The 27,233-nt window shown below is 40.8% G+C and overlaps 1 protein-coding gene across 1 annotated transcript in view; it reads right to left on the reverse strand.

Annotated features, from left to right (window-relative positions):
* The window catches only part of CUL1 (cullin 1), a 108,342-nt gene that overhangs the window by 49,314 nt on the left and 31,795 nt on the right, over nucleotides 1-27,233 (reverse strand). Inside the window, exons 2-3 of the mRNA XM_011989552.1 lie at nucleotides 26,334-26,634; nucleotides 2,143-2,317 (exon numbers count right to left, since the gene is read on the reverse strand). Of these exons, the coding sequence (XP_011844942.1) occupies nucleotides 2,143-2,317; nucleotides 26,334-26,473 (315 nt within the window). The 5' untranslated portion in view covers nucleotides 26,474-26,634. The remainder of the gene's footprint in view (nucleotides 1-2,142; nucleotides 2,318-26,333; nucleotides 26,635-27,233) is intronic.

The raw sequence follows: 27,233 nt of genomic DNA on the forward strand, positions 1-27,233 counted from the left end.
GGCGGATCACGAGGTCAGGAGATCGAGACCATCCTGACTAACACGGTGAAACCCCGTCTCTACTAAAAATACAAAACTTAGCCGGGCGCGGTGGCGGGCACCTGTAGTCCCAGCTACACGGGAGGCTGAGGCAGGAGAACGGCGTGAACCCGGGAGGCGGAGCTTGCAGTGAGCTGAGATCTGGCCACTGCACCCCAGCCTGGGTGACTGAGCGAGACTCCGTCTCAAAAAAAAAAAAAAAAAAAAAAGGTTAATGGCACTGTATGGCAGCACTGCCATTTAGGTGCGTGGAGCAGAGAAGCACGAAAGAGGAAGGTGGGGGCGGAAGGGCTGCAGGAAGGGCTGGGGCGAGCCCACTGGCTTCTCTGAGCCTCAGTGTCTTCAGTGAAAACTAAATGGCTATGACAGACTTGAAGCTCTACCTGTATAAGGTACATGAGTGACCGAACAAGCCATGTAAAAACCTGATCATCTCTTGACACACATAATTTTTTGTTCATTTAAATTTAAGTAATACGAAATGAACTTTAAAATGTAAAGTTAAGCTATTTTGGTTGATGGTACCTGACCTTTTTAAAATGCAAAAATATCACTGAAGGCATGGTCATCAACATTATTACTTAGCACAATATACTGTTTCTTACTTTAGTACTAAAGAATAATTAATTAGAACATTCACTTTACAATGTGTTATGAATAAAAAGAACAGTGGCTTCAGCAACACCTTAGAAACACCATGTGAGGAAGACGAAAATAATACACTAGTCACAACTTGTGGCCAGCCAACTACATACAGTCTGTTAGCATGATGTTTTAAAGTCTTCAATTAGCTTGTAAAAATAAATTAGGTAAAACAATTTTGCAGCATGCAGAAATTTCTGCACATCGTGTAAATCAAAAATATTTAAAATATATATACAGAAGAGTTCCTGCAAATTTCCCTGGGTTGAGAGTATAGATGTCTTCACTCTGTGACAGTGTAGAACCAGACGAAGGACCCACTTGCTCATCTTGTGGCTAGATACAAGGAGTCACACTGCCTTTGCTACAAAGGATGAAGACCAAGGAAGAAAAAGGCGGGAGATGAAGGGGAAAAGACTCCACCACTGCCCAACCAAAGGCTTGGAGTGGGAGGGACCTATGCTAGAAGGAAATGGATATTCACAGTGAAACTCATCCTAGTCACGAGCACAACTTCACAGCAGTTTTGAAATACACGTCATGGCCAGGCACTGTGGCTCACACCTGTAATCCCAACACTTCGGGAGACGGAGGCAGGAGGACTGCTTGAGCCCAGGAGTTGGAGACCAGCCTGGGCAACATAAAGAGACCCTGATTCTGCAAAAGATTTAAAAACTAGCTGGGAGCTGGGTATGGTGGTACATACCAGTAATCCTAGCTACTCAGAAGGCTAAAGCGGGAGGATTGTTTGAGCCCAGGAGTTGGAGGCTGCAATGACCTATGACTGGACTACTGCACTCCAGCCTGGGTGACAGAACAAGACCCTGTCTTAAAAAAAAAAAAAAAAAAGGGGAAAAGAAAAGAAAAAAAAAAAACTTCACAACCATGTGTAAAGAGCAAGATCACATTTGAAAAACATGGTATCCAAGACTGAATAACCTTACAATTATTTATACACCTGACAGGGAACCCCACGTTGGGTTTACAGTAAATGCAGGTAATATGAATATGTATTTGCTTTAAATAAAAAAGTTCATCACTTCTAACCACCAAATCCAAAATGGTTGGTAACTTAAAGAAGGTACTATTATGCTAAAAGGTTATCAAAGCTTTCTAATTTTAAAAAACAGAATGAGCTGGGCACAGTGGTAAGAATTTGCAGAGTCTCAGCTACTCAGGAAGCTGAAGTGGAAGGATCACTTGAGCCCAGGAGATCAAAAATCCAGCCTAGGCAACATAGTGAGATCTCCATCTCGAAAAAACAAAACCCCAGAATATAGTTTATGATGATTTCATATTCACAGTAGGTAAAAGACTATGCAATAGCAAAACACTGTCACCCACATTAGTGTCTAAAACATAACAGATGACAGTGAAAGATTTAACAAGTTAGAACCACTATTTCACTCCTTTTTTAAATATCCTGTTATGAATACTCAGTATATACGTGAAACATCTTACCTTAAGAAGATTTGTCAAGTAATTCTTCAAAAATTCCTTAAGTCGTTTATACAATTCCAGGCCAACAAACTGAGCTCCTCCAGGTGTCTGCCCCTTTTTCGACTTAGAAGGAGGAACTCCAGCTCCTCGTGCTTGGTTTGACTGGTGAACACTAGTACAGTAGTTATAAACATGACTTGGAGAGAAGTTAAGGAAACCAACATATATCACAGACGTTAACGGTCATTAACATAAACATATTTTCTTATATTTCATTACCAATGCATTCCCAATATATCAACCAAAACCTGTTAAAAACTAGAGTGGAACAAAGATCCCATTCACACTATCCATAAGCTAAAGGCAACAAGCCCCATTCCCAAGGTTCTTGGTAGGCCTTGAGAGCAACGCCCCCAAGGTGGAGAAGGGAACATTCCAGGAGGGAGGCTGCCAATAAAAAAATCTGGACCTTTTACATTATCTAATGTGACTGACCTTGTGGAAAACTGTCCCAAAAGGAAAATGCAATCACTGACTCCTGGAAAAGCAAACAGCTAACAACAAGCACTGTCTATTATGATGCTCAGCTGTAACTTTTTCAGAGGCACACATTCTAAATATTGAAATAACACAAACTTTATTTTAAAATGACTTAGAGAGCCAAGTCCTTATATTACAATAGTCGTAGACGTCTAAAACTTATCAGTCAATGGCAGCAGTGTCCACACACTACTGAGAAATACAGAGATGTATAAACCACAGCAGAGACAGCTGATTGCAAAACAGCTGCATCTGTAGGGGGAGTGCAGGGAATGAGAAGATGGGGAGGGGCAGGGCAGAGAACCACCATGTTCTGTTGTATCCTTTAAATACGATGAGCTTATCTGCATGTATTATTAATTGACTAAAATGAATGGAAAGATACGTATACTCAGAAATATCAACAGAACAGAACAAAACAATATTCTGGTATAATTAAGAATTTACTACATAAAGATACTTCAAGACAATGGGTAAAAGATTATTATCTAATAAATGGCATGAGGCAAGATATTTCTAAATATTCCATGTTATATTCCAAAATATATTACAAATGGATTAGAATTTAAAATATACAAGCTAAAACAGTAAAACCAAGAATATATATGTGAACACTTATCTGTTCTCAGGTTGGAGTGGCCATTTCTAAGTAAGGTCATACAAAAAAATGAATTCAGGCCGGGCACGGTGGCTCACGCCTGTAATCCCAGCACTTTGGGAGGCCGAGATGGGGGAATCACGAGGTCAGGAGATCGAGACCATCCTGGCTAACACGGTGAAATCCCATCCGTTTGGGGTCCCTGACTTCCCACAACATGTCTCTACTAAAAACACACAAAAAAATTAGCCGGGCATGGTGGTGCGCACCTGTAGTCTCAGCTACTCGGGAGGCTGAGGCAGGAGAATGGCGTGAACCCAGGAGGAGGAGGTTGCAGGAAGCCGAGATCGTGCCACTGCACTCCAGCCTGGGTGACAGAGCAAGACTCCGTCTCAAAACAAAACAAAACAAAACAAAACAGAGAATCACAGATTACAATAAGCAACTACTGTATACTCATGACCCAGTTTTGACAGATCTTACTGCATTCCCACACTTGTCTCATATTCCACCTACAGCCCCCCTCAACTTTTGAGAAAATAAAATATTACAGGTTATAAGTGAAGCACTATGTTCTCTTCTTTCATCCCACTCTTTCCTCTTACCCTAGCAAACACCACCATGTTTGGGTATGTATCATTCCTGTTTTTAGATTTTGCTGGATAAATATATATCAAATATATTTCACATGTCCTACATTTTGTTTTGTTTTTTTTTTGAGATGGAGTTTCACTCTTGTTGCCCAGGCTGGAGTGCAATGGTGTGATCTTGGCTCACTACAACCTCTGCCTCCCGGGTTCAAGTGATTCTCCTGCCTCAGCCTCCCAAGTAGCTGGGATTACAGGCAGGCGCCACCATACCTGGCTAATTTTGTATGTTTAGTAGAGATGAGGTTTCTCCATGTAGGTCAGGCTGGTCTCAAACTCCCAACCTCAGATGATCCGCACGCCTCAGCCTCCCAAAGTGCTAGGATTACAGGCGTGAGCCACCGTGCTTGGCCATGTTTTACATTTTTAAATTACACAAACTATAACATGTACATTTGCTCTGTCATTTGTTTTTGATGGTATTTGACATAGCCACAGCTGTAATATACTGTGTAACACACATTTACAAAACTTTATCAACTCTCTTGGTGGTAGACCTTGATAATGGTCCTTTTGGCAGGTGCCTTTTTTGTGTGTATTTACAAAGCTGCAAAGAATAAAACTAGCAGGTCTCCTTGCATACATGTACAAGTTTCTTGGAGCACATAAATACTAAGTGACAAGAGACATATATTCTTTTTTTTTTTTTTTTTTGAGACAGAGTCTCACTCTGTTGCCCAGGCTGGAGTGCAGTGATGCGGTCTTGGCTCACTGCAACCTCCCAGGTTCAAGCGATTCTCCTGCCTCAGCCTCCAGAGTAGCTGGGATTACAGGCACCTGCCACCATTCCCAGCTAATTTTTGTATTTTTAGTAGAGACAGGATTTCACTGTATTGGCCAGGCTGGTCTTGAACTCCTGACCTCAGGCAATCCACCTGCCTCGATCTCCCAAAATTGCTAGGATTACAGATGTGAGCCACCTTGTCAGGCCCTTTTAAACAATTTTTTTGTAGAGATGGGGTCTTGCTATGTTGCCCTGGTTGGTCCAAAACTCCTGGGCTCAAGCAATCCTCCTGCTTCGGCCTCCCAAAGTGGTAGGTTTAACTTTATTAAGAGTTGCCAACTTGGTGCTACAAAGCGGCTGTCCAGCACCCTGTAGTGCATGAGTTTTCATTGACTACAACCTTGGCCATGCATTCATACTGTGGTTTATCATGGTTTTAATCTCCATTTCTAGGGCATAGGCAGAGTTTTTTTTTTTTTTTTTTTTAAGAGACAGGATCTCACTATGTTGCCCAGGCTGGAGTGCAGTGGCTATTCACAGACATGATCATAGCATGCTACTGCCTCAAACTCTTGGTCTGAAGTGATCTCCCACCTTAGCCTCCTGTGAAGCTGAAAATCCAGGCACATGCCACCACATTGGCTTGACTTAGCACAGTTCTTTTAAGGGCCTTAGGATTTTCAGAATGGTAAGTGAACACTCCTTTCAACAAAGTCACCAGCTACATTTACCCCTAAGACAGTCAGCCTGTCCTCTGAAGCTTTGACATAAGCATTAACTTCTCTCTAGCCATGAAAGTACCAGGTGGCATTGAATACTATGCAGCCATAAAAAAGGATGAGTTCAGGTCCTTTGCAGGGACATGGATGAAGCTGGAAACCATCATTCTGAGCAAACTATCACAAGGACAGAAAACCAAACACTGCATGTTCTCACTCATAGGTGGGAATTGAACAATGAGGACACTTGGACACAGGGCGGGGAACATCACACACCGGGGCCTGTCATGGGGTGGAGGGCTGGGGGAGGGATTGCATTAGGAGAAATACCTAATGTAAATGGCGAGTTAATGGGTGCAGCAAACCAACATGGCACATGTATTCCTATGTAACAAACCTGCACGTTGTGCACGTATACCCTAGAACCTAAATTAAAAAAAAAAAAAAAAAAGTCCTAGGTGGCATCTCCTTCCAATAGAAGGACGTGCAGTGGGAGTCGGGGCACCAGCAGGGCAGAAGGCCTTGGGGGTGCAGGCTGTGTGGGGACGGTGAGACTTACAGAGCGAGCTGCTGCTGAGTGTGTGACCCTCCTGGGGGCAAGAGGCCTCCAGAGTGTGCAGGACGTGAGAGGCTCTAGTTTCTGTGTCAAGAGGTCCAAGGAAGGCTTATCACCAGGCTGAGGCTACAAGGACACAAAATTTTAAGACTCAAAATTTTAAGAATTGGCAGCACTTTGGGAGGCCGAGGCAGGCGGATCACGAGGCCAGGAGATCAAGACCATCCTGGCTAACACGGTGAAACCCTGTCTCTACTAAAGATACAAAAAAAAAATAATAATAATAATAGCTGGGCATGGTGGCGGGCACCTGTAGTCGCAGCTACTTGGGAGGCTGAGGCAGGAGAATGGTGTGAACCTGGGAGACGGAGCTTGCAGTGAGCTGAGATTATGTCACTACACTTCAGCCTGGGTGACAGAGTGACATTCTGTCTCAAAATTAAATAAATAAATAATCTGTTGCTTACGCAGCCACCTTCATCAATGATCCTAGATTTCTGGCTAATTTGCTGTCCTCCATCAGCATTCGCTGCTTCACCTTGCACTGTTATAAAAGATGGCTTCTTTTCTTTAATTGCATGAACCAACCTCTGCTAGCTTCTAGCTTTCCTTCTGTAGCTTCCTCACTTCTCTCAGCCTTCACAGAATTGCAGAGAGTTAGGGCGTTGCTCTGGATTAGGCACTGGCTTAAGGGAACGCTGTGGCTGGTTTGATCTTCTATCCAGACCACTCCAACTTTCTCCTTATCAGCAATACGGCTGTTTCGCTTTCTTATCATTTGTGCTCTCACTGGAGCAGCACTTTTAATTTCCTCCAAGAACTTTTCCTTTGCATGCACAATTTCGCTAACCTTTTAGCACAAGAGGCCTAGCTTTTGGCCTGTCTCAGCTTTCAACATGCCTTCCTCATTCAGCTTAATTGTTGCTAGCTTTTGATCTACAGTGAGAGACATGCAACTCTTCCTTTCACTTGAACACTCTGAAGCCATTGTGGGGGTTATCAATTGGCCTCAATTCAATGTTGTTGTGTCTCAGGGAGTAGGGAGGCCAGAGAGAGAGGGGGAAACGGCCAGTCGGTGGAGCAGACACACGCATTTATGGATTAAATTTGCTGTTTTAGATGGGTGCAAGGTGTGGCACTTCAAAGCCATTCTTTTTATCATTAATTTTGCCAGACGCTTGTCTGTTAGTTTTTTTAAGAACTATTTTGGGTTTTAATAATTTTCATTACTGTATGTTTATTTCATTTCTGTACCTTTTCACTTTCCTTTTTTTTTTTTTTTGAGATGGAGTCTTGCTCCATTGCCCAGGCTGGAGTGTGGTGGCGCAATCTTGGCTAATTGCAATCTCTGTCTCCTGGGTTCAAGTGATTCTCCTGCCTTAGCCTCCTGAGTAATGGGGATTACAGGCGCACACCACCACGCCCGGCTAATTTTCATGCTTTCAGTAGAGACGGGGTTTCTCTACACATTGGCCAGGCTTGTCTCAAACTCCTGACCTCAGGTGATCTGTCCACCTGTGCCTCCCACAGTGTTGGGATTATAGGCGTGAGCCACCACACCTGGCCTACTTCTTTCCTTACATATGCTTTTTCTCTACAAATCCTTGTTTTGGTTAACTTTATAATTTTTTTTAAATAAGCATTTAAAATACTTATATAAAATGTTCATACTACATGGAAAGTATATGAAAAACTTATACTAGAGTTTCTTCTACATGCCACTTGACTGCATCACATAAATCTTATGTGTATATATTTTCCTTATCATTCAGTTATATTTTCTCTTTTCCACTGTTCTAAGAGTTAAACAGTTTAGATTTCCAAAATGTATTTTTACCTTCAAAAAAATTTAATTTTATTTTAAAATTAAATTGCAGAAACATGAGAATGTTATCTTTTTGATAGTTTCTTTAAAATGTGATGAGACTTGTTGCCAAGTATGTAATTTCTGCTGGGCCAGAACAGCGTAGGCCATTATTTCACATGTGCCTACAAAGAATGCCCACTTCTGTTGGATACGGGGACCCACTAGAGCTGGTCAACTCTGTTTTCCAGATCTTCTATATTGTTTCTGATTTGTCTATTAATTACCAAGAAATTTTTAGTGAAATCTCCCAATAGATTTATCAATTTATCTTATAATTCTCTAAAATATCTGTCATATTTTGAGGCAGTGTTAACTAATATACATATTTGAAATTACATTCCTGGTAACCTGTACCTTTTGTCATTAGGAAGTAACCATGTTTATTCCTAACAATACTGCCTTAGAAACTTATGGTATCTGATATTATTATACCTATCTTTCGGTTAGAATTTTCCTTAAATGTCTTTGTTCCAGCCCTTTATTTTCAACCTTTGTTTCTGTGTCTTGGTGTGTCTACTGTAAACCACCGCAGCATAATTGACTTCATTACTGAAGTCAATTTTTAAAAAATTGAGTCTAATATTATCTGATAGATGAGTTTGGTTTTAGGTAAACTGTTTTATACTGTTATTTGGATTAATTTCTACCATCCTATTTTGTATTATCTATTTTAACTCTTTTTCTACGTTTCTGGTTTTCCTCCCTTTCCCCTTCTACTGGAATGGTAGTTTACTTGTTCCCTTATAGCTCTTGTTTTATTTTGGAGTTACACATTCTCGAAATGGTTAATTACCTTAAAATATGACATGCCCACTTTGCCTTACAATTCTGAAAGATTCTATTACCTCTTCAAATATTTCTGGTCCCCTATTTTCTCCTAGCTCTTCTATTACGAGTATGTGAGATATTTTCATGTTACCTTCTATACCTCGGTTGAAAGTCTTCAATGATCTTCTATCACTTTGTCTTTGTTCAAATTTTCTAATTTTCCCTGATCTGCCATCTGGTTAAGTCATTCTCTTTCAGTTGTGTCAGATTTACTGTTTAATTTTAATGGCTTCATTTTACGTTTACAGAATTTCTCTTTTAAAAACCTGTCTTGTTTTCCATAGTGTTTTGTTCCTTTATTCTAAAGACAGACTTTTCCCCACTCTCCTTACATCCAGAGCGCAGCTTAAATCCTTTACTAGTTGCTTTCCTGGGAGAGTACGTCGATTATTATTTTTTTCAGTTCACCTATACACTAAAGGGTATTTAGGCTTCTGTCTTCCAGGTTTCCATGGAAACGTCAGCTCCCAGCCCCTCCCAGCCAGGCATAAGGCTTTGTTTCCTTTTCTGTGTGACCCTATGTGCCAGCCTACCTTGCTCAAATCCTTATGCTGCCACACAGAGGCTCACAATGGTTAGTGCCTTCATTTTTAGCTCTCTTCTCTTCTTCAGATGCCTGGGAATTCCCTCTGACTTCTGTGCAGATCATTACACTTTGCTGTATTTCACACAGCACCCAGTTTTGGGTACTTGGTGCCAGGATGTTTTAGGTTATTTAGTTCAGCGTGACTTCTGTTCCTTGGCAATCTATTGCTTCCCAGCTACTAAATTAGCAAAGGTTTTTTAAAAAACAAACCCAATGACAGCTAAAGTGCAGGAAAATGGGAGCTTCCATGTGCTTGAGGTAAGAGTGTACACAATTACACCGTTTCGGAAGTAAAATCTGGAAATATTCAAAAGCCTTCAATAAGCGCATTCCTTTTGATACAGCAATTGTATTCATAAGCATTTATCACAGGCAAATCATCACGGAAGTGTACAAATACTTAGCTAGCAAACTATCACAGCATTGTTCCTAATGGCAAAAAACTTGTAACAAGGTATTTGTCAAACAAAGAGAATTAGTTAAACCCACTGTCAGATCCATCTGAAGACAGATAGAGTACGCAGTTCTTAACAATGTCATGGAATAGATGGTGGTGAAAAAGACTGCAATATATTTATCAAATTTCAGCTAAGACATCAACTGTAACATGTATCATTAAGTATCACTAAGTAAAGAAAATGCTGCCAATTAGAATGCACTTTTATCACATGGAATTTTTACTTTTACTTACTAAAGAATCACCTGTTTTAGACTTAAACAGATTTATCCTAATATCCTTGCAAGTGGATAAAGAAAAGCTAAATAGATCGGCTAGGATATTGCCAAAATGTTTTTACACAGAGTCCATTCTGAATCATTATGACTCTTACTAAGGATGTCTGTGTTTTTCCATATAACGTAGTCCTCTGAGCCACTGAATGTGTCAGCACTTCTTAGTAGTAGTCCAAGACTAATTCCAGATTTTCTCCTGATCTGCGCCCATCCACTTTCTAAGCCTGATCCTGAGCTTTCTTGATATCCAAAGGTTTGTTCTTTCAGGGCAGATTCTTGCAGTGGTCCTTAAATGATTTGCTGACGGAAACAACAAGGCTGCACTCAAGTGTGCACTGATGCAGTGATGATGACTAGGTCATCACTGATACCTGGCCAACTACTGTACTATGTGCACTGACTTTGTGATGCACTTGAATCAATGAATCAATGTAGCAGTTGCTTCTAGAGAGCAGGGCTACGGGTTTTAAACTTGTGCCCACAGGATCCTTTCATTCTCACCAAGTGTTCTTTGTGGAGGAAAGCTCAGTGCCCAGAACACTGCCCCTCCGCACCATTACTTCCTCCTCCAAGCCCACCCCTCAGAGACCTCACACACACACACAGGCAAGGGGCCTCACAAAACAGATTGAAAGGCACAATTTAAACAAAACCAATACCTCTTAAAAGCTGTTTTAAAGTTTCTGTTCAGTTTAACACCACATTCATTTTCAAATTAGCATCACTCCTCACCATTATCTAGTCAGGAATGGAAAGCATTAGATGATAGTGGTTAGGAGACTTCCTGCTTATGACAATTTAGGTTCAACTTATGTCTAAATTGAAGAGATGAAACAAGCAAAATAGCTAAAGAACAAGCCAGAGCGTTATGATCCAACCCTCCCCACCCATAGTGGGAACCATCTTTTACTGTTTCTAGACTTAGCTCTTCATTTTTAGCTGGATATGTACATGTCTTTAAATCATATGCTTGTTTTGTTCTTTGACTGATCAACGTTTGTGTAAATTATGGATTTCCTGCAAATAGAGAACACATCTCCTTTCTACCCCCTACCTCCACTCCATCTTCATCCTAATAGCCACTGTAGAGCCTCTGAATCTTTCAATTACTTAAACCATGATTCCAATTTTAGTACCAAAGTATCTAACCACATTTCAGGCAAATAACGATAAACCCTGGAAAATATATTAAAACAATGGTCTTGAAGGCACCGGAGAACCGCCAAAAGGAGGCGTATACTGAAAGGCGGCCTAGTGTCGGAAGAAGGGAATGGCATAGTCCAACATCGTTGATGTAAAAGAAACAGGAAAATGAGATCCACTCTCAAGACAAAAGACAATCAACAGACACCAGCTGGAGTTGACCCAAATGTTGGAATTAGGAGACAAAGACTCTAAAGCAACTATCACAGTTATAGTCAAAGATATAGAAAAATATGTTCATAATCAATGAAAATTGCAGCACAAAAATAGAAACCATGAAAAACAACAAAATAAAAATTCTAGAACTGCAGTACCAGGAAATCTAGAATAAATTACTCATTGGATGGTCTTGACAGTAAAATAAAGACAAAAGTCATAGGTTTGAAGACAGACCAACAAAAATGATCAACTCTTGAGAGGAAAAAAAAAAGATTAAAACTGCTAGAAAACCAAAGAGGGAAAAATCTTGAAAGCAGACAGCGAAAAATAACCTAACACAAAAAAAGAATTCAAATGACCAGTAACTTCTCATCAAAAACTACAAAGGTCAGGAGACAGGGCAATAACATGTTTAAGTGGTGAAAGAAAAAAAAAATGCTGAAAGAAAAAAAGAAATCAATGTAATTCTATAGCCAGTGAAAATATCCTTCAAAGATGAAGGCAAAATAATGCTATTTTCAGGTAAAATAAAACTAAGGGAATTCATAGTACAGACCTGCATTTTGTGTGGAAGCAAACGGACACTACAATAGAATCCTGCATCTTTGAAGAGCAGTAGAAATAGTAAATATCTGGGTAAATACACTTTTCTTAATTCTTTAAAATACAAAGGATGGTTTAAAACAAAAATTTATAATATCGTCTTGTGGCTTTAAAAACATATGTAGAAGTAATATAAAGGAGAGGGATGGGGTAGTAAATGAAACTATACAACTACAATTCCTCTACATTTTGTATGATGTAATACAATCTTAACTCTAAGTAGAATGTTAAGAAAGAAAAATGTGTATTATATCCCTAGAACAATCTCTTTATTCCTTCTTCCTTCTTCTCTCCTATACACACACACACACACACACACACACACACACACTCTGCAGAGGTATAGCTAAACAACCAACCAATATATTAAAAAGAACTATAAAAAAATTTCAAATAATCCTAAAGAAGGGTGAAAGCAAGAACAAAGAAAATTTTTAAGGGGAGAAAAAAACTAACAAAATGGTAGGCCTAAAATTAATCTATTAATAATTACAACAAATGTTAATGGGCTAAAACTACAATTAAAAGACAGAGATGGTCAGAAGGGGCAAAGCAGCAAGACCGTGCTATACGTTGATATGAGGGACACAATTTAAATATAAAAATACATATAGGTTGAAAGCAAATGGATGGAAAAAGATTATCATGCAAACATTAAGCAAAGGAAGAGGCTAAAGAAGCTATAACTATCAAGACAACAAATTACTACCAGGGATAAAAAGGGACACATTTCATAAAAAATGTACTTAAAAGACATATTCGCAAATGTATTTTTGTCTAACAACAGAGTTTCAAAATATGTGAAAAAAATTTGTTTTTTGAGATGGAGTTTTACTCTGTCACCTAGGCTGGAGTGCAGTGGTGCCATCTCGGCTCACTGCAACCTCCGCCTCCTGGGTTCAAGCGACTCTCCTGCCTCAGCCTCCAGAATAACTACAGGCACCTGCCACCATGACCAGCTGATTTTTGTATTTTTAGTAGAGACAGGGTTTCATCATGTTGGCCAGGCTGGTCTTGAACTCCTGGCCTCAGGTGATCCGCCCGCCTTGGCCTCCCAAAGTGCTGGGATTACAGGTGTGAGCCACCCAGCCTAAAATATATGAAAATTTGACAGAATTAAAGGGTAAAGGAGACAATTTCACAATCACGGGATAAGATTCAACATTCCTGTCAGCAACCAGACCACAGGAAAAATATCAATCACGACTTGGATGATCTGTTAAGACTATCAATCACCTTAAGTCATAACTTAACGGGCAGGTATAACATTCTACACCCAGTGGTATACTGGTAAATTGGCTCTCTGAGCGGGGAGAAAAAGAGAAAAGAAAAAACAAAAAGCCCTGATTCATAGCCTTTGTAGATGTCTATTGTGTAAGGTTCCCACCATGGCAGACGCAAACTACCAACAGGACAATATCACACACAGGGAGCTGGGGAGAGATGGGCACAATCATCTCCTGCAAGCTGATCTGATCCAGCTCCAGCACATCACTGTCTACAGCCAACAGCTGCAGAACCCACATTCTTTAAGAGCACATGGCATGTTCACCAAGATAGGCTTTTCCTGGGCCATTAAACACGTTTCAATACATTTAAAAGGACTAAAATTATACAGCATGTTCTCCGATCAAAATGGAGTTATAATTAGGAAGTAGTAACAATAAGCTACTCGGGAAAATCCAGTACTTCTAAACAATATCTTTCTATGTAATTCAAAGGTCAAAGAGTTTTGAACTAAATGATAATGAAGATAAGATATATCAAAATTTGTGGAATGAGGCTAAAAATCCTTACAAGGAAATTTATACTTTCAAACACTTATATCAAAAAAGGTAGAAAGGGTTGGGCATGATGGCTGATGCCTGTAATCCCAGCACTTTGGGAGGCCGAGGCAGGTGGATCATTTGAGGTCAAGAATTTGAGACTAGCCTGGCCAACATGGTCAAACACCCAGTCTCTACTAAAAATACAAAAATTAGCTGGGCATGGTGGTGCACGTCTGTAATCCCAGCTACTCAGGAGGCTGAGGCAGGAGAATCACTTGAACCCGGGAGGCAGAGACTGCAGTGAGCCAAGAACGTGCCACTGCACTCCAGTCTGGGTGACAGACTCCATCTCAAAAAACAAACAAACAAACTAACAAACAAAAAACAGAAAAGGTAGAAAGATTTAAGAATTATTACAATGCCAATACTCCCTGATATGGTTTGGCTGTGTCCCCACCCAAATAGCACCTTGAACTATAATAATCCCCACGTGTCAAGGGCAAAGCGGACATAACTGAATCATCAAAGCAGTTTCCCTGATAGTGTTCTCGTGGTAGTGAATAAGTCTCACAGAATCTGACAGTTTTTATAAATGGGAGTTTCCCTGCATAAGATCTCTTGCCTACCACCATGTAAGACGTGCCTTTGCTTCTCCTTTGCCTTCTGCCATGATTGTGAGGCCTCCCCAGTCATGTGGAACTGTGAGTCCATTAAACCTCTTCCCTTTACAAATTACCCAGTCTCGGGTATGTCTTTATTAGCAGCATGAGAACAGACAAATACACTGCCCAAACTGATCCACAGATTCAATGTAATCTCCATCAGAATCCCAGTTGGTTTCACTGTAGGAAGTAACAAGCTGATTCCAAAATTCATATGGAACTTCAAGAGACTCAAAAGAGGCAAAATAATCTTCAAGAAGAACAATGTTGGAGGACTCAAACATCACAATTTCAAAACTGACTACAAAATGACAGTAATAAACCCATGAATCTGTGGACACTTGATTTTCAATAAGGGTACACATTGAAACCACAATGAGATACTACTTCATTCCCTCTAGGATGGCTAGAATCAAAAAGTCAGAAAATAGTAAGTGTTGAGCTGGATGTGGTGGCTCATGCCTGCGATCCCAGAACTTTGGGAGGCCAAGGTAGGAGAATCACTTGAGGCCAGGAGTTCGAGACCAGCCTAGCCAACAATGATGAAACCCTGTCTCTACTACAAACACCAAAATTGCTGGGCATGGTGGTGCGCACCTGTGGTTCCAGCTACTCGGGAGGCTGAGGCAGGAGAATCGCTTGAACCTAAGAGGCAGAGGTTGCAGTGAGCTGAGATCTCGCCATGCACTCCAGCCTGAATGACAGCAAGACTCTGTCTCAAAATAAATAAGTAAGTACAACACAACACAACAAGTGTTGGCCAGAATATGGAGAAACTGGAACCCTCATAACACTGCTGGTGGGAAAGTAAAATAATGCAGCCACTTTGGAAAATAATTTGGCAGTTCTGCAAATGGTTAAACACAGAGTTACCATCTGACCCAGAAATTACACTTGTAGGCATCTAAGAAAAATGAAAATATATGTCTACATAGAAACCTGTACACAAATATTTACAGCAGCACTATTTGTAATAGTAAAAGGTGGAAATAACCCAACTGTCCATCACCTGACGAATGAATAAACAAAATGTGGTATATCCACAGAATGGAATCTTATTTTATCATAAAAATGAAGTACTGACATATGCTACAACATGGATGAGTTTGAAAACATTATACTAAGTGGAAGAAAGCCAGTCACAAAAGACCACATGTATTAGTCTGCTTAGGCTGCCATAACAAAATACCACAGACTAGATGGCTTAAACAACAGGAATTTATTTTCTCACAGTTCTGGAGACTAGAGGTCCAAGCTCAAGGTACTGTCAGGGTTGGTTTCTGGTGAGGGCTCTCTTCCAGGGTTGCAGACGGTCGCCTTCTCGCTGTGTCCTCACATGGCCTTTCCTCTGTGTATGTGGAGAGAGAGCTCTCTGGTGTCTCTTCCTCTTCTCATAAGGACACCAATCCTATCAGGGTAAGGCCTCACCCTCACGATCTTATTTAACCTTAATTATTCCCCCAAAGAACCTTACCTCCAAATACCATCCAAATACACTGGGGGTTAGAGTTTCAAGATATGAATGGAGGAAGGGCACAATTAAGTCCATAACACCACATATCATATAGTTATATTTATATAAAATATTCAGAATAGGCGAATTTATAGAGACAGAAAGTACATTAGCAGAAGGTTGGGGTAAGAAGGAAGTGACAACTAAAGGGCACAGGGTTTCTTTTTGAGATGATGAAAATCTTATAAAATTGAATGTGACAGATGAACATTATCTGTGAATATACCAGAAACTAATGAAATGTACACTTTAAATGAGTACATTGTATGCTATGTGAATTATATCTCAACAAAGCCATTAAGGCCAGGCACAGTGGCTCAGATCTGTAATTCCAGCACTTTGGGAGGCCGAGGTAGGTGGATTACTGGAGGTCAGGAGTTCAAGACCAGCCTGGCCAACAAGGTGAAACCCTCTCTCTACTAAAAATACAAAAAAATTAGCTGGGTGTGGTAGCATGCACCTGTAATCCCAGCTACTCAGGAGGCTGAGGCAGGAGAATCGCTTGAACCCGTGAGGTGGAGGTTGCAGTGAGCCAAGATCACGCCACTGCACTCCAGCCTGGGCAAACAGCAAAACTCTGTCTCAAAAAAAAAAAAAAAAAAAAAAAGGCCATTAAAAAAAAAAGCCATTAAAAAAATTCAGTACCATTCCAGTCAATCAACTTTTGGGGTAGAAATTGACAAGAAGTTGCCAGCCCATTGAGGAAAACTCTTTTTCAACAAATGACACTGGAATAATTGGATATCCACACAGGGGAAATTTAACCTCAAGCCTTACTGCACACCATATACAAAAGTTAACTCCAGGTGGATCACAGGTCTAACAGTAAATGCCCAAACCATAAAGTCTTATGAGGAAAACACAAAATATCTTTGAGATCGAGGCAAAGGTTTCTTATGTCACAGAGGCAATAACTGCAAAAAAATAAATAAATAAAACCAATAAATTAGGTTTCCCCAAAATACACATTTGCTCACCCAAAGACACCATTAAGAAAATGATTAGCAAGCCTCAGACTTGAAGAAAATATTAGCAAAATATATCTGACAAAACACTGGTGCCCTTGACATATAAATCACTAAAACTAACAAAAAGCAAAATATCCCAAAAATGGAAAAAACAGGAGGCAAAAGACTTGGACACTTTACAAAAGATGACACACGAATGGTCAATGAGCATATAAAAAGGTGCTCAATGGACACGAAGTTTACATGGCAGCCGGAGAGGTGCCCCCAGTCTAGGGCACCTTCGCCTAAAGAACAGGATCAACTGTGCTTTGAATCCAGGCTGAGTCAGCGGAGGCAGGAGTGAAAGCAGATCTTATATAGCTCTGATGACACACAGTCTTAGCTTCATCGTATTTTTATCTCAGCTTTAAATCAACTGAACTATATGGAGGAATGTTATCAGAAATGGAACGAGCAGGCTCTTCATGTGATCAGAAGCTGCCTGAGGGAGACCTGTCCAGGGCACCAGCCCCTCCTCAGACCCCACTGGTATGAGACCTGAGGAAAAAGAGCTCTTGGGATAATTCAAGTATGTTATCTGGAAGGGGTGAATTCCCCATGTTCAAGGAAGGACTGTAAAACGGATGTATTCCTGAATTATCAGGTGTGCCATTTTCCTGAAGAATGAGCCCTGAAGGGCGCCTGCGTGAAAGGACAGGGCCAGAGCCTCCCGGCTGCTCTCTATGGTGTGGACTCCTGCTGCTCCCCCAACCCGCCGCCCCAACAATGCCACACTCACCACCTGTTGCCCCAACATGCACACAAATTAAGTGTTCATAAATCATTTACAAGAGTAGAAAAACGAACTATGACTAATCTTTAGGAGAAAAATGCTCACACCTGAAGTTATTCTTAAAGGAAAAAAATTAAAACGGAGTATGAGGAAAAGTTAAATATAGGAATTAAGATGAAATAAGAAAAAGCAAAAACATCAGAGATAAAAAATTAAAAGCCTACAAGGCAATAAAAGTTTCATCCAGCAAACAATAGATTAGGTATTTTATACTAAGGCAGCCATAGACTCTAACAAACCCATACGTTTGACTTTTCAAACTCTGAGGTTCTTTGCTGAAGGTCCTCTGAGAGCTTCTTTGGCCAGAAAGCAGGTGAGAACGTAAGCAGGTATCTGGGGCCTCCTCCGCAGGCAGGTGGGGAAATGGTGTAACGTGGTACAGGGGTTTATGTCCAAGAGCCGAGCCTGGTTCAGCCTCCACATAGGTCCTACAACTCTTCTGTCGTCCATGAAACGTTGTCTGCCAAGGTATGCTTCTGTACTGATGGGCAGCGGCAAGTCGCTGGGAAAGGGTCCTATTAGATGGAAAGCTTCACATTTCACCTTTCAGCAAGCAGACACCCTCTGGGCACCTGCCCAGTGCCAGGCACCATGTGGGTGACTTAGGCCTCACCAACAGACTGCCTTCCCGGAGTTCAGCATCTACTACTAATGTAATATAAAGTGAGCAGCAAGGTGACGGAGCCAGTGTTCTCAAATGTCTCTGTTACCCACAGCACCACGCCTTATTTCTGAAGTCAACACATCTGGGGAATCAATTCTTGACTTTTAGTTATTGCCAAACTCCAACCATTCTCCTTAGCTAAAAGAAAAGCGAATTCAAAGAAGCAAAACTAAACAGAAGAGAACCATTTCCTACTACCACTTGTTTCCCAAATGCGACTTAAGAAGTGGAAATTTAAACAAGTAACTTCTATTAAAATCACATGGAAAGACTCTGCACTAAAAGTTTTATTAAAAATACAGTACTTCCTAGGCCGGGTGCGGTGGCTCACCCCTGTAATCCCAGCACTTTGGGAGGCCGAGGCAGATAGATCGCTTGAGGTCAGCAGCTCGAGATCAGCCTGGCTAGCATGAAACCCAGTCTCTACTAAAAATACAAAAATTAGCCAGGCAAGGTGGTGCGCACCTGAAATCCCAGCCACTCGGGAGGCTGAGGTATGAGAACAGCTTGAACCCAGGATGCGGAGGTTGCAGTCAGCCAAGATCACACCACTGCACTCCAGCCTGGGCAACAGAGTGAGACACCCTCTGAAAAATAAATACACACACACACACACACACACACACACACACACAGTACTTCCTATCTTCACACATTAACAAGTTAACCTGCACCAAATGGCAAAACAGCAGGCTCACATACTATTCTGTATAATCCATCTGTAGTCATAAAAGAATAAAGTCCTGTCCAGTCTGTGGGTAGGTGCATTTCTGAAAAGAAATATCCCATACGAAGCAAATAAATTCACATCTAATAGCATACTTCAAAAGCAAAAACTAATTGCAATTGATTATAATGAACTAAAAACTGTGTTACATAATGTTCAAAGTACTCTGAGTATATATACCATGAATCAAACTTTGAAAAATAGCTGAAGAACATGCCATATTTATACTAACCCTGCCCCCAACCAAAAAAAAAAAATCACTTGTGACAAGTATGCAATCTCATAATTTCTACAGGGTCTTACTTTAAGACAGATATATAATTTCTCAATTCTAAGAGTCATTTTAATAGTACTAGGTCAGTAGTAAAAGGTAGCGAGAATTTTGCAAGCTAGGACTTAACATTTGCAAAGGGCAGACGAATAAACTGTACTTTAAAATGCATGCTTTATACTGAAAATCTAGAAGGCAAAGAAGAGCAATTGTTAAAAACTCATCTATAAGCCCACCATCTTATAAGGGACAAGTTCCTTTCCACATGGTATACATAAAGGTTTTCAAAAGCAGGAGTGTGTGCTGATGGTTCACAACTCACATACCACTTCACATCCTGCTTTCCCACAGCAATATATTACGAATATTATTGCATGTCCATAGTCTTCATTGCATTTTTAAACGCAGTTTATAGTTACATCAAATCCTTAATACCGAAGATTGAGGTTGTTTTCCATTGTTTCCTATTATTAAAATACGCTGAAGAGCCTTGCACATGCAATTCTGAATACAACTATTTCCTTAGGATAAAGGTTAAAAAATAAACAAATTGCTGGGCCACAGTACATTTTTATGTCTCTAGAAATATATTTCCAGGCCAGGCTTGTGTGGTTCATGCTTGTAACCCCCCAACTTTGGGAGGCCAAGGTGGGAGGATTGCTTGAAGCCAGGAGTTCAAGACCAGCCTGGGCAATATAGCAAGACTCCATGTCTGCAAAAAATAAAAAATTAGGTGTGGTGGTGTGCGCCTGCAGTCCCAGCTACTCAGGAGGTTGAGGCGGGGTGGGTGGTGGAATCACTTGAGTCCAGGAATTGCAGGCTGCACTGAGCTATGATCGTGCCATTGCACTCCAGCCTAGGTGAAAGGGCAAGATGCTATCTCAAAACAAAAAAATCTATTTCTAAATTTCCCTCCAGAAAGATCATAGCAAACTAACATTTCTGCCTGCACTGTACAGCTTGGTCTCCTTGCCAACACTGGCTGTAATAGTCATTTCTTAACAATGTTTTTCAACATGATAGGTAAAAATAGGGTCTCACTCTGCTGCTCAGGCTGGAGTGCAGTGGTGTGATCATGACTCACTGCAGCCTCGACCTCCCAGGAGCAAGTGATTCTCCTGCCTCAGCCTCCTAAGTAGTTGGGACTACAGGTATGCACCACCACACCTGGCTTTTTTTTTTTTTTTTTTTTTTTAAGAGACAAGGTTTTGCTATGTTGCCCAGACTGGTCTCAAACTCCTGAGCTCAAGTGATCCACCTGCATTGGCCTCCCAAATTCTGGGAATTAAAGGTGTGAGCATGGCTGGCCTAATTCTTCATTTCTTTAACAGTTACAAGGTTGAACATTTTTCCATATGCTTACTATCTGCATTTTTTCTTTCTGTGAACCAGTATGTCCTTTTACAGACTTATGCTAAAACTATGGATAAACATGTATCTATACACACACAAGAGAAGGAAAGATTACATCTAAAAAATATGAAAACTTTCTATGTTTAGGTTCATTTGATGTAAGCCATGTTCATTAGGTGAGCAGAATCAGATTAATGTAAGACTCCTAAATGAAGAGTGCAAGATGAAAAGTGTCTAAACACATTTGTTGGGCTGGATGGTTATTCTAAAACAGACAGGGATCATCATTAATCTACTTTGAAGACAATTTGTTATTCCTTCTGTTTGATCTGCTGTTCTTTGAAATGTTGGTTTTCTATAAAGGAGAGAATTTTGCAGTGAGCAGGTGAAGTAGGACGGCTGCCACCTGAGCCCTCCCCTGCAGCTGCAGCTCCTGTGGAAGGGAAGGCGATGGTCAGAGTGTGGACCTGAAAAGAGTGGTGGCGGCAGCCAAGACGGGCCTGCTCAACTGGCAGGTGCAGAGCTGCAGCAGGGACCAGTGTGTCCTGGCACAGTGTCCCTGCAAAGCACAGCCGCAGGCTCCAAGGGCTCAGGAGATTGACTCGGGTGAAAAAGTGCCCCGACCCCCAGCAATCACGAATCTTATCACAAAACATCAAAATAGACGATTAAATGTGAATTCTGAAAGTGCTTATGTTATGACTTACTGAGAGCAACCAAGATCAATCTCATTCTCATTCTCAAATATGAATGAATGATTCTCAAATCAACCAATTTCATTCTCAAATATGAAAGAGAGTCTTACGGTGCTAGTGGGGGAAAAGAAGACTGGAAAAAGCAGGCTAAGGAACAGAACAAACTGATTCAGGCCACAGCACTGTACAGGAAGACAAATAGAAACTTCAAAGTTTATGAGAATTTATTGAGGTAGAGAGAGAAAAAAAGAAAGACATCAATATGAAAGTTTAAACTGATGCCAAGAGAAGGTAAAATTATGAATCTGAGGTACGTGACCTGGAAACAAGACACAGGTAGGTCTGGGGCCCAGAACAATGAACGGAAACCTCCAACACATGACCTGACACCTGCACAAGCTAGGCCGGACCCTCATACTTCACCGCATCCCCTTAAATGCCTCTCTAGCCAGGACCCATGTTTGTCTTCCAACCTAAGCACAACACCTGAAATATAGTGGAGTCAATAAATTGAATAAGAAATGCCAATACCCATTTCAAATTCGAAAGGAAGGAAACCTGGTATTTACCCACCTGCATAGAATTTTATTCTGTGTATTTTACTGTAAAAGAAAAACAGGCCGGGTGCGGTGGCTCACACCTGTAATCTCAGCATTTTGGGAGGCCCAGGTGGGCGGATAGCTTGAGTCCAGGAGTTCGAGACCAGCCTGGGCAACATGGTGAGACAAAAAATTTTGTAGAGACAGGAAATCTTGTCTCTACAAAAAATACAAAAATTAGACAGATGTAGTGGTGTGCGCCTGTGGTCCCAGTTACTTGGAGGCTGAGGCGGGGTGATCACCTGACCCCAGTTTGAGGCTGTAATGAGCCATGAACCCATGAATGCACTCCAGCCTGGGTTGACAGAGCGAGTACTCTGTCTCTGACTCTCACACATACACACACACACACACACACAGAGTTGCTGCATGGTAACTATACACATGTAGGACATCATAGAAAACTAGAAGTGAATAGTTGGAAGCGCTTCACAGATAGACTCACAGTGGAGAGTGATGGCTCAAGGCTAAAACTTCAGGAGAAAAACCAAGTCTTTGAGAAACGGCTAAAAACCAAGTTAACTAAAGTGGATCTTTCTGTCTGCAGATGCTCTGGCCATTTTCTTTTGTCTTTTCTTATTTTTTTCTTATTATTTTTTTGGCTTTTCCAAAATCCCCTTCTTTCACCATTTTGAATTGAAAAGTCAAGATAAATATTTATGCTGTAGAATAACCCACCTCCCTGCTACAGCAACCACAAATGTCACAGGTTCCTAAAGGCTCCAAGAATATTTGTTTTACAGCAAGAAGCAGTTGCTTTTTCTAAAAAAACACGCAATTTTCTTCTCCAGGATACACAACGGGTAAAAATCTAGCTGTTAACTACCAACCAGAGTTAGGGGAAGGAAAAGAATCCCTCCTTTTTCTCTCAACCAGTTTTCCTTTCTAACCCACTTCCTTTGCCAACTGCTGATGAGGCATGTCTAATTTTGCAGAGTGATACTAGAACAGATGAGAGGCACTGCCAGCTCCTTCTTCCCCACTCCAAAGCACCTCCTGCCCTGAAATGCAACCTTTCACAACTGCATGTGTTACACGTCACAGTGAACAAGCCTTTAGGAGATTATTTTAAAATGACCAAATATACACCAGTAAGAGAAAACTTCTGAAAAACTGCTCTGTTATGCAGCCTGGGGCTGGAATCATGGCAACATATACGCAATTCCAAAAAGTACTGTATGTAAATGGCTTAAAGTGAAGATGGCTCCACAAAAACATGACAGACAACTCAAAATTCTTTCAGTTCTCACAGTGATGCTGAAAAGATATGTGAAGAGTTAGGGGGTAAAATCATATTTTACGATTTTCAATAATTAATAAATGTAAGTACACACTCTATTGTTTCACTTCTATCCTAATATATTGAAGAGTTAATCAAAATACTTCACAACTTCTCAAAGAAAATACAGAAATGTAATACTCTGAGAAATGGGATCCATTCAAATATAGTAGCTGAAGGCTACAGAGGGTCTAAAGGCGATTCTAGATTCAGACTGCTGAGAATCTTAAGACTCGCCTCACCACCACTACTAGCTGCTATACAACTAGGTTCCTGAAGCTTATCCACAGAGGAAGGAGACTGCCACCAGCCCGCGGTGAGATAAGGCTTAATGAGGTGTGGATGGTTCGAAGCACAAAGCCTGACACACAGGACTCAAACTGTAGCCATTATTTCATAAAAATGTCCAAAGAATTAAAGATATTTTAGACTCGGTTTAGATTCTCCAATTTTTTGTACATACATAGAGCTATTACTTTCTCAGACAAAACTGGAAAAAAAAAAACTACCCAATTTGAGTGGCAGTCCTGAAAAAAATTAAAGTTGCAGGTACCAGAACAACTACAAATTATACAAATTTAATTATTTGTAGAATACAAGAATTCGGTAACTTCTGCTAATATACAAAGTCTCACTGTCTTATAAGCAAAAATAACCCATCAGAAAAAGGACCAACCTGATTTAGTAAGAAAGAACACATTAAGAAATTTCCAAGGCTGGGCGTGGTGGCTCATGCCTGTAATCCCAGCACTCTGGAAGGCCGAGGCAGGCGGAATGCTTGAGCCAAATGCTTGAGCCCAGAAGTTCGAGACCAGCCTGGGTAACTTGGTGAGACAGTCTCTGGGGGGGGGGGGGGGAGGAATTTGCCGGGCATGGTGGTGTGTGCCTGTGGCCCCAAACACTTGAAGGCTGAGATGGGAGGATCGTTTGAGCCTGGGAGGCAGAGGGTGCAGTGAGCTGAGATCGTGCCACTGCACTTAGTCTGGGTGACAGGACGAGACTCTGCCTCAAAACAAAAACAAAAACAAAAACAAAAAACCCATGACTTATAAGGCATATTAATTATATCTCAATAAGGTGGATTTTAAAAAGAAATTCTCCAGAGACAGATCAGCAGTGACACCTCCTTGGGCTCTGGAGCAGTGCTCTCCTGCTTTCTGTACATCAGAAATCCCACCCGTGTCTTGCCTCACCGGTGGAACCCCCCACCCTTCAGCTTTCTTACAAGAGTTAAGAAAATGCCATACCTAGCAAGCCAGAACGCTGTTGGGTGGCATAATAGCCTCTCAGTTGGCAAAGACTCTATCTTCTTTAAAAGCATCCTACCCATCACAGCACCCTGCAATCCCACTCCTGAGTATACACCCTGGAGACCAGAAGTCACAGAGCCACTCAAAAACTCTCACACAATGTTTACAGTGGTATTAGTAACAGTCAAAAGGTGGAAAAAACCCAAATGTCCATCATTGATCAATGGGCAAACAAAATGTAGACTAGCTATACAATTGAGTCATAAAAAGGAACGACGTACACAGTGATACGTGCTACAAGGATGAAGCCTCCAAGCATGCTAGGTTAAAGAAGTCACATAGGCAGCCCACAGATCGTATGATCCCATTTATGCAAAATGTACAGAATGGGCAAATTCATAGAGACAAAGTAAATGATGGTTGCCAGCGCCTGGGGGGACGAGGGCATGAGGAGTGACTGCTATGGTACAAGGTGTCGTTTTGGGGTGATTAAAATGTTCTAAAGTTAGATAGTGGTGATAGGTGCAAATCTCTGTAAATATACTAAAAACCACTGCACTGTATACTTTTTAAAAGGCTGAATTTTATGGTACGTAATTACATCTCAATAAAGCTATTATTTTAAAAGTATTCTATATGTAAGTGTATATACATATATAAATATGCAAACACACAATACATTTTATGCTAATTCCGAGATTGACATAGTTTTATATCTACTTGTTTTCTAGGATTCTGAAGTATTGACATAGGTAAGAACATACTGGAATATCACAAAAACTAGTTTGATAGTAACTGATATATTCTAAAAATTTAAACCTGAAGCTGTTGAATCAGCAACTTTAAAGTCCTAGAAACAGTGGCAATCTGCTCTCTCCTGAGTAAGCTTAACTCTAATTTCAATGTCATATTTGTATAGAATCAAGAAAATCTCCAAATTAGCTGGTGCATCTCCAACCACATGAACAGCGGGAGCTGCATCTCCTCCACCCTCATCACCTTTGTAGCACACAGCACAGTCCCCCATGCACATCATGGACCAAAAACAAAAGGAATAAAATTCTTTTTAGATATTGTACTTTAAAAAATAGGGCCATAGCCTGGGCAACATAGTAAGACTGTCTCTATAAACGATAAAAAAAATTGGCCAGGTGTGGTGGCACGTGTCTGTGGTCCCAGCTACTTGGGAGGCTGAGATGGGAGGACTGGTTGAGCCCAGGCAGTTGAGGTTGCAGTGAGCTGTGATCACACCACTGCACTCCAGCCTCGGTGACAGAGCGAGACCTTGTCTCAAACACACACAAAAATAGGGCCATAACAGGAAAACTTTTGCTCGATGTTCTATCCCTATAGATCAGGTCAACGAAATTTTCCTGTAAAAGGGCAGGTAGTAAATATTTTAGGCTTCATGGACAAAACTGTTCCTGACACAACTACTTAACTCTGTTCTCATAACACAAAGCAGTCATAGACAACATATAAACAAACGGACAGTAAAACGAACGATCTGCTGAGAACCTCAGGACCTTGCTTTGGACCAGAGTTGCCCAACGGAACCTTCTACAATGACCGAAATGTTTTATTTACTCAACACACAGCTAGTGTGCCTAAGGAACTGAATCTTTAAAATATTTCAAATGTAAACAGCCACGTGTGCCCAGTGGTGACTGTACTGCCCAGCACTGCATTTGACTAAAAATGAACCAGTTCTACTCTATTCAAAAACTTAAGGCTAAAAATGAACCCTGTGATTATTTTACAAGATGAACAGGAAGGAGAAAACAATATAAAATTCTAATAATTCATAAGTCTTACTAGTAAATAATCAAAACTCTAAGCAAATCAACCTGCACTAGGCAGGAGGATACGTGTAGAGCTCCATATATCTGGACTTGGCCATGCTCTGCCGCGTGTACACCTGCTGGATGCCGGCTCTGAGGTCGTCCCAGATCTGGTCCAGACCAATCTGCTTCAGGCCATGGGGGTTCTGGCTCCGGGTTGACGACATTGTGAGGGATGTTCTAAAGTCGTCCAGTGCAGCAATCCTTATTCAAAGTACAGCTAGTTCTCCATTAGATGAAAATATACAGTACCATTCCAAATTTATTCACAGCAGCTCAGAAAGGATGTCCTTTAAATGTAGAGAATGAAATCTCATTGCAGGCAAACCTGAGGAAGAAATAAAGAGAATTAGTGGATTGTCTCTGGGGTACTGTAATAGGGTGAAACACACTGACAGAAACACTCAGTCTGCAGGCATTAGCAGGGCCCAGTCTAATCCAGAGACCATTTCTCTATGTGGAAACACATTCATGTTAATTATATGGTCTGTGTACAAAAATATGCTTATTTAGTTCAAAATCATTACGATACTAGCACTCAAGAGAAAAGCTGGATAAAAATTTGCACAAGCACAACTAACTCTGTTGCCTTTCTCTGCCTTCTAAAGTTATCAAAAAAATATATCATTTGACCTAAATGACAATTAGAAAGACAAACTCAAAGAAAAAAGGGCAAAGGATATGCTCAGGAAATTCCCAGGAACACAAACAGCTAATAAATAGGAAAAATCATTCAATCTCACGGGTTACCTAGGACTTTTAGTAACTTTTCTCTTAGAATTCAGCGAGAATGCAAATGTTGGTGAGGCTGAAAATGAAAGGAAATAAGCACTCTCTTTTTAAGGAGGGAATCTGGCAAGAATTATCAAGATTTAAAATGTACTCCTGGGCAAAGGATATGAACAGACATTTCTCAAAAGAAGACAT

Source organism: Mandrillus leucophaeus, unplaced genomic scaffold (genome assembly GCF_000951045.1).
Source record: "Mandrillus leucophaeus isolate KB7577 unplaced genomic scaffold, Mleu.le_1.0 Scaffold357, whole genome shotgun sequence".
Classification (NCBI taxonomy): domain Eukaryota; kingdom Metazoa; phylum Chordata; class Mammalia; order Primates; family Cercopithecidae; genus Mandrillus; species Mandrillus leucophaeus.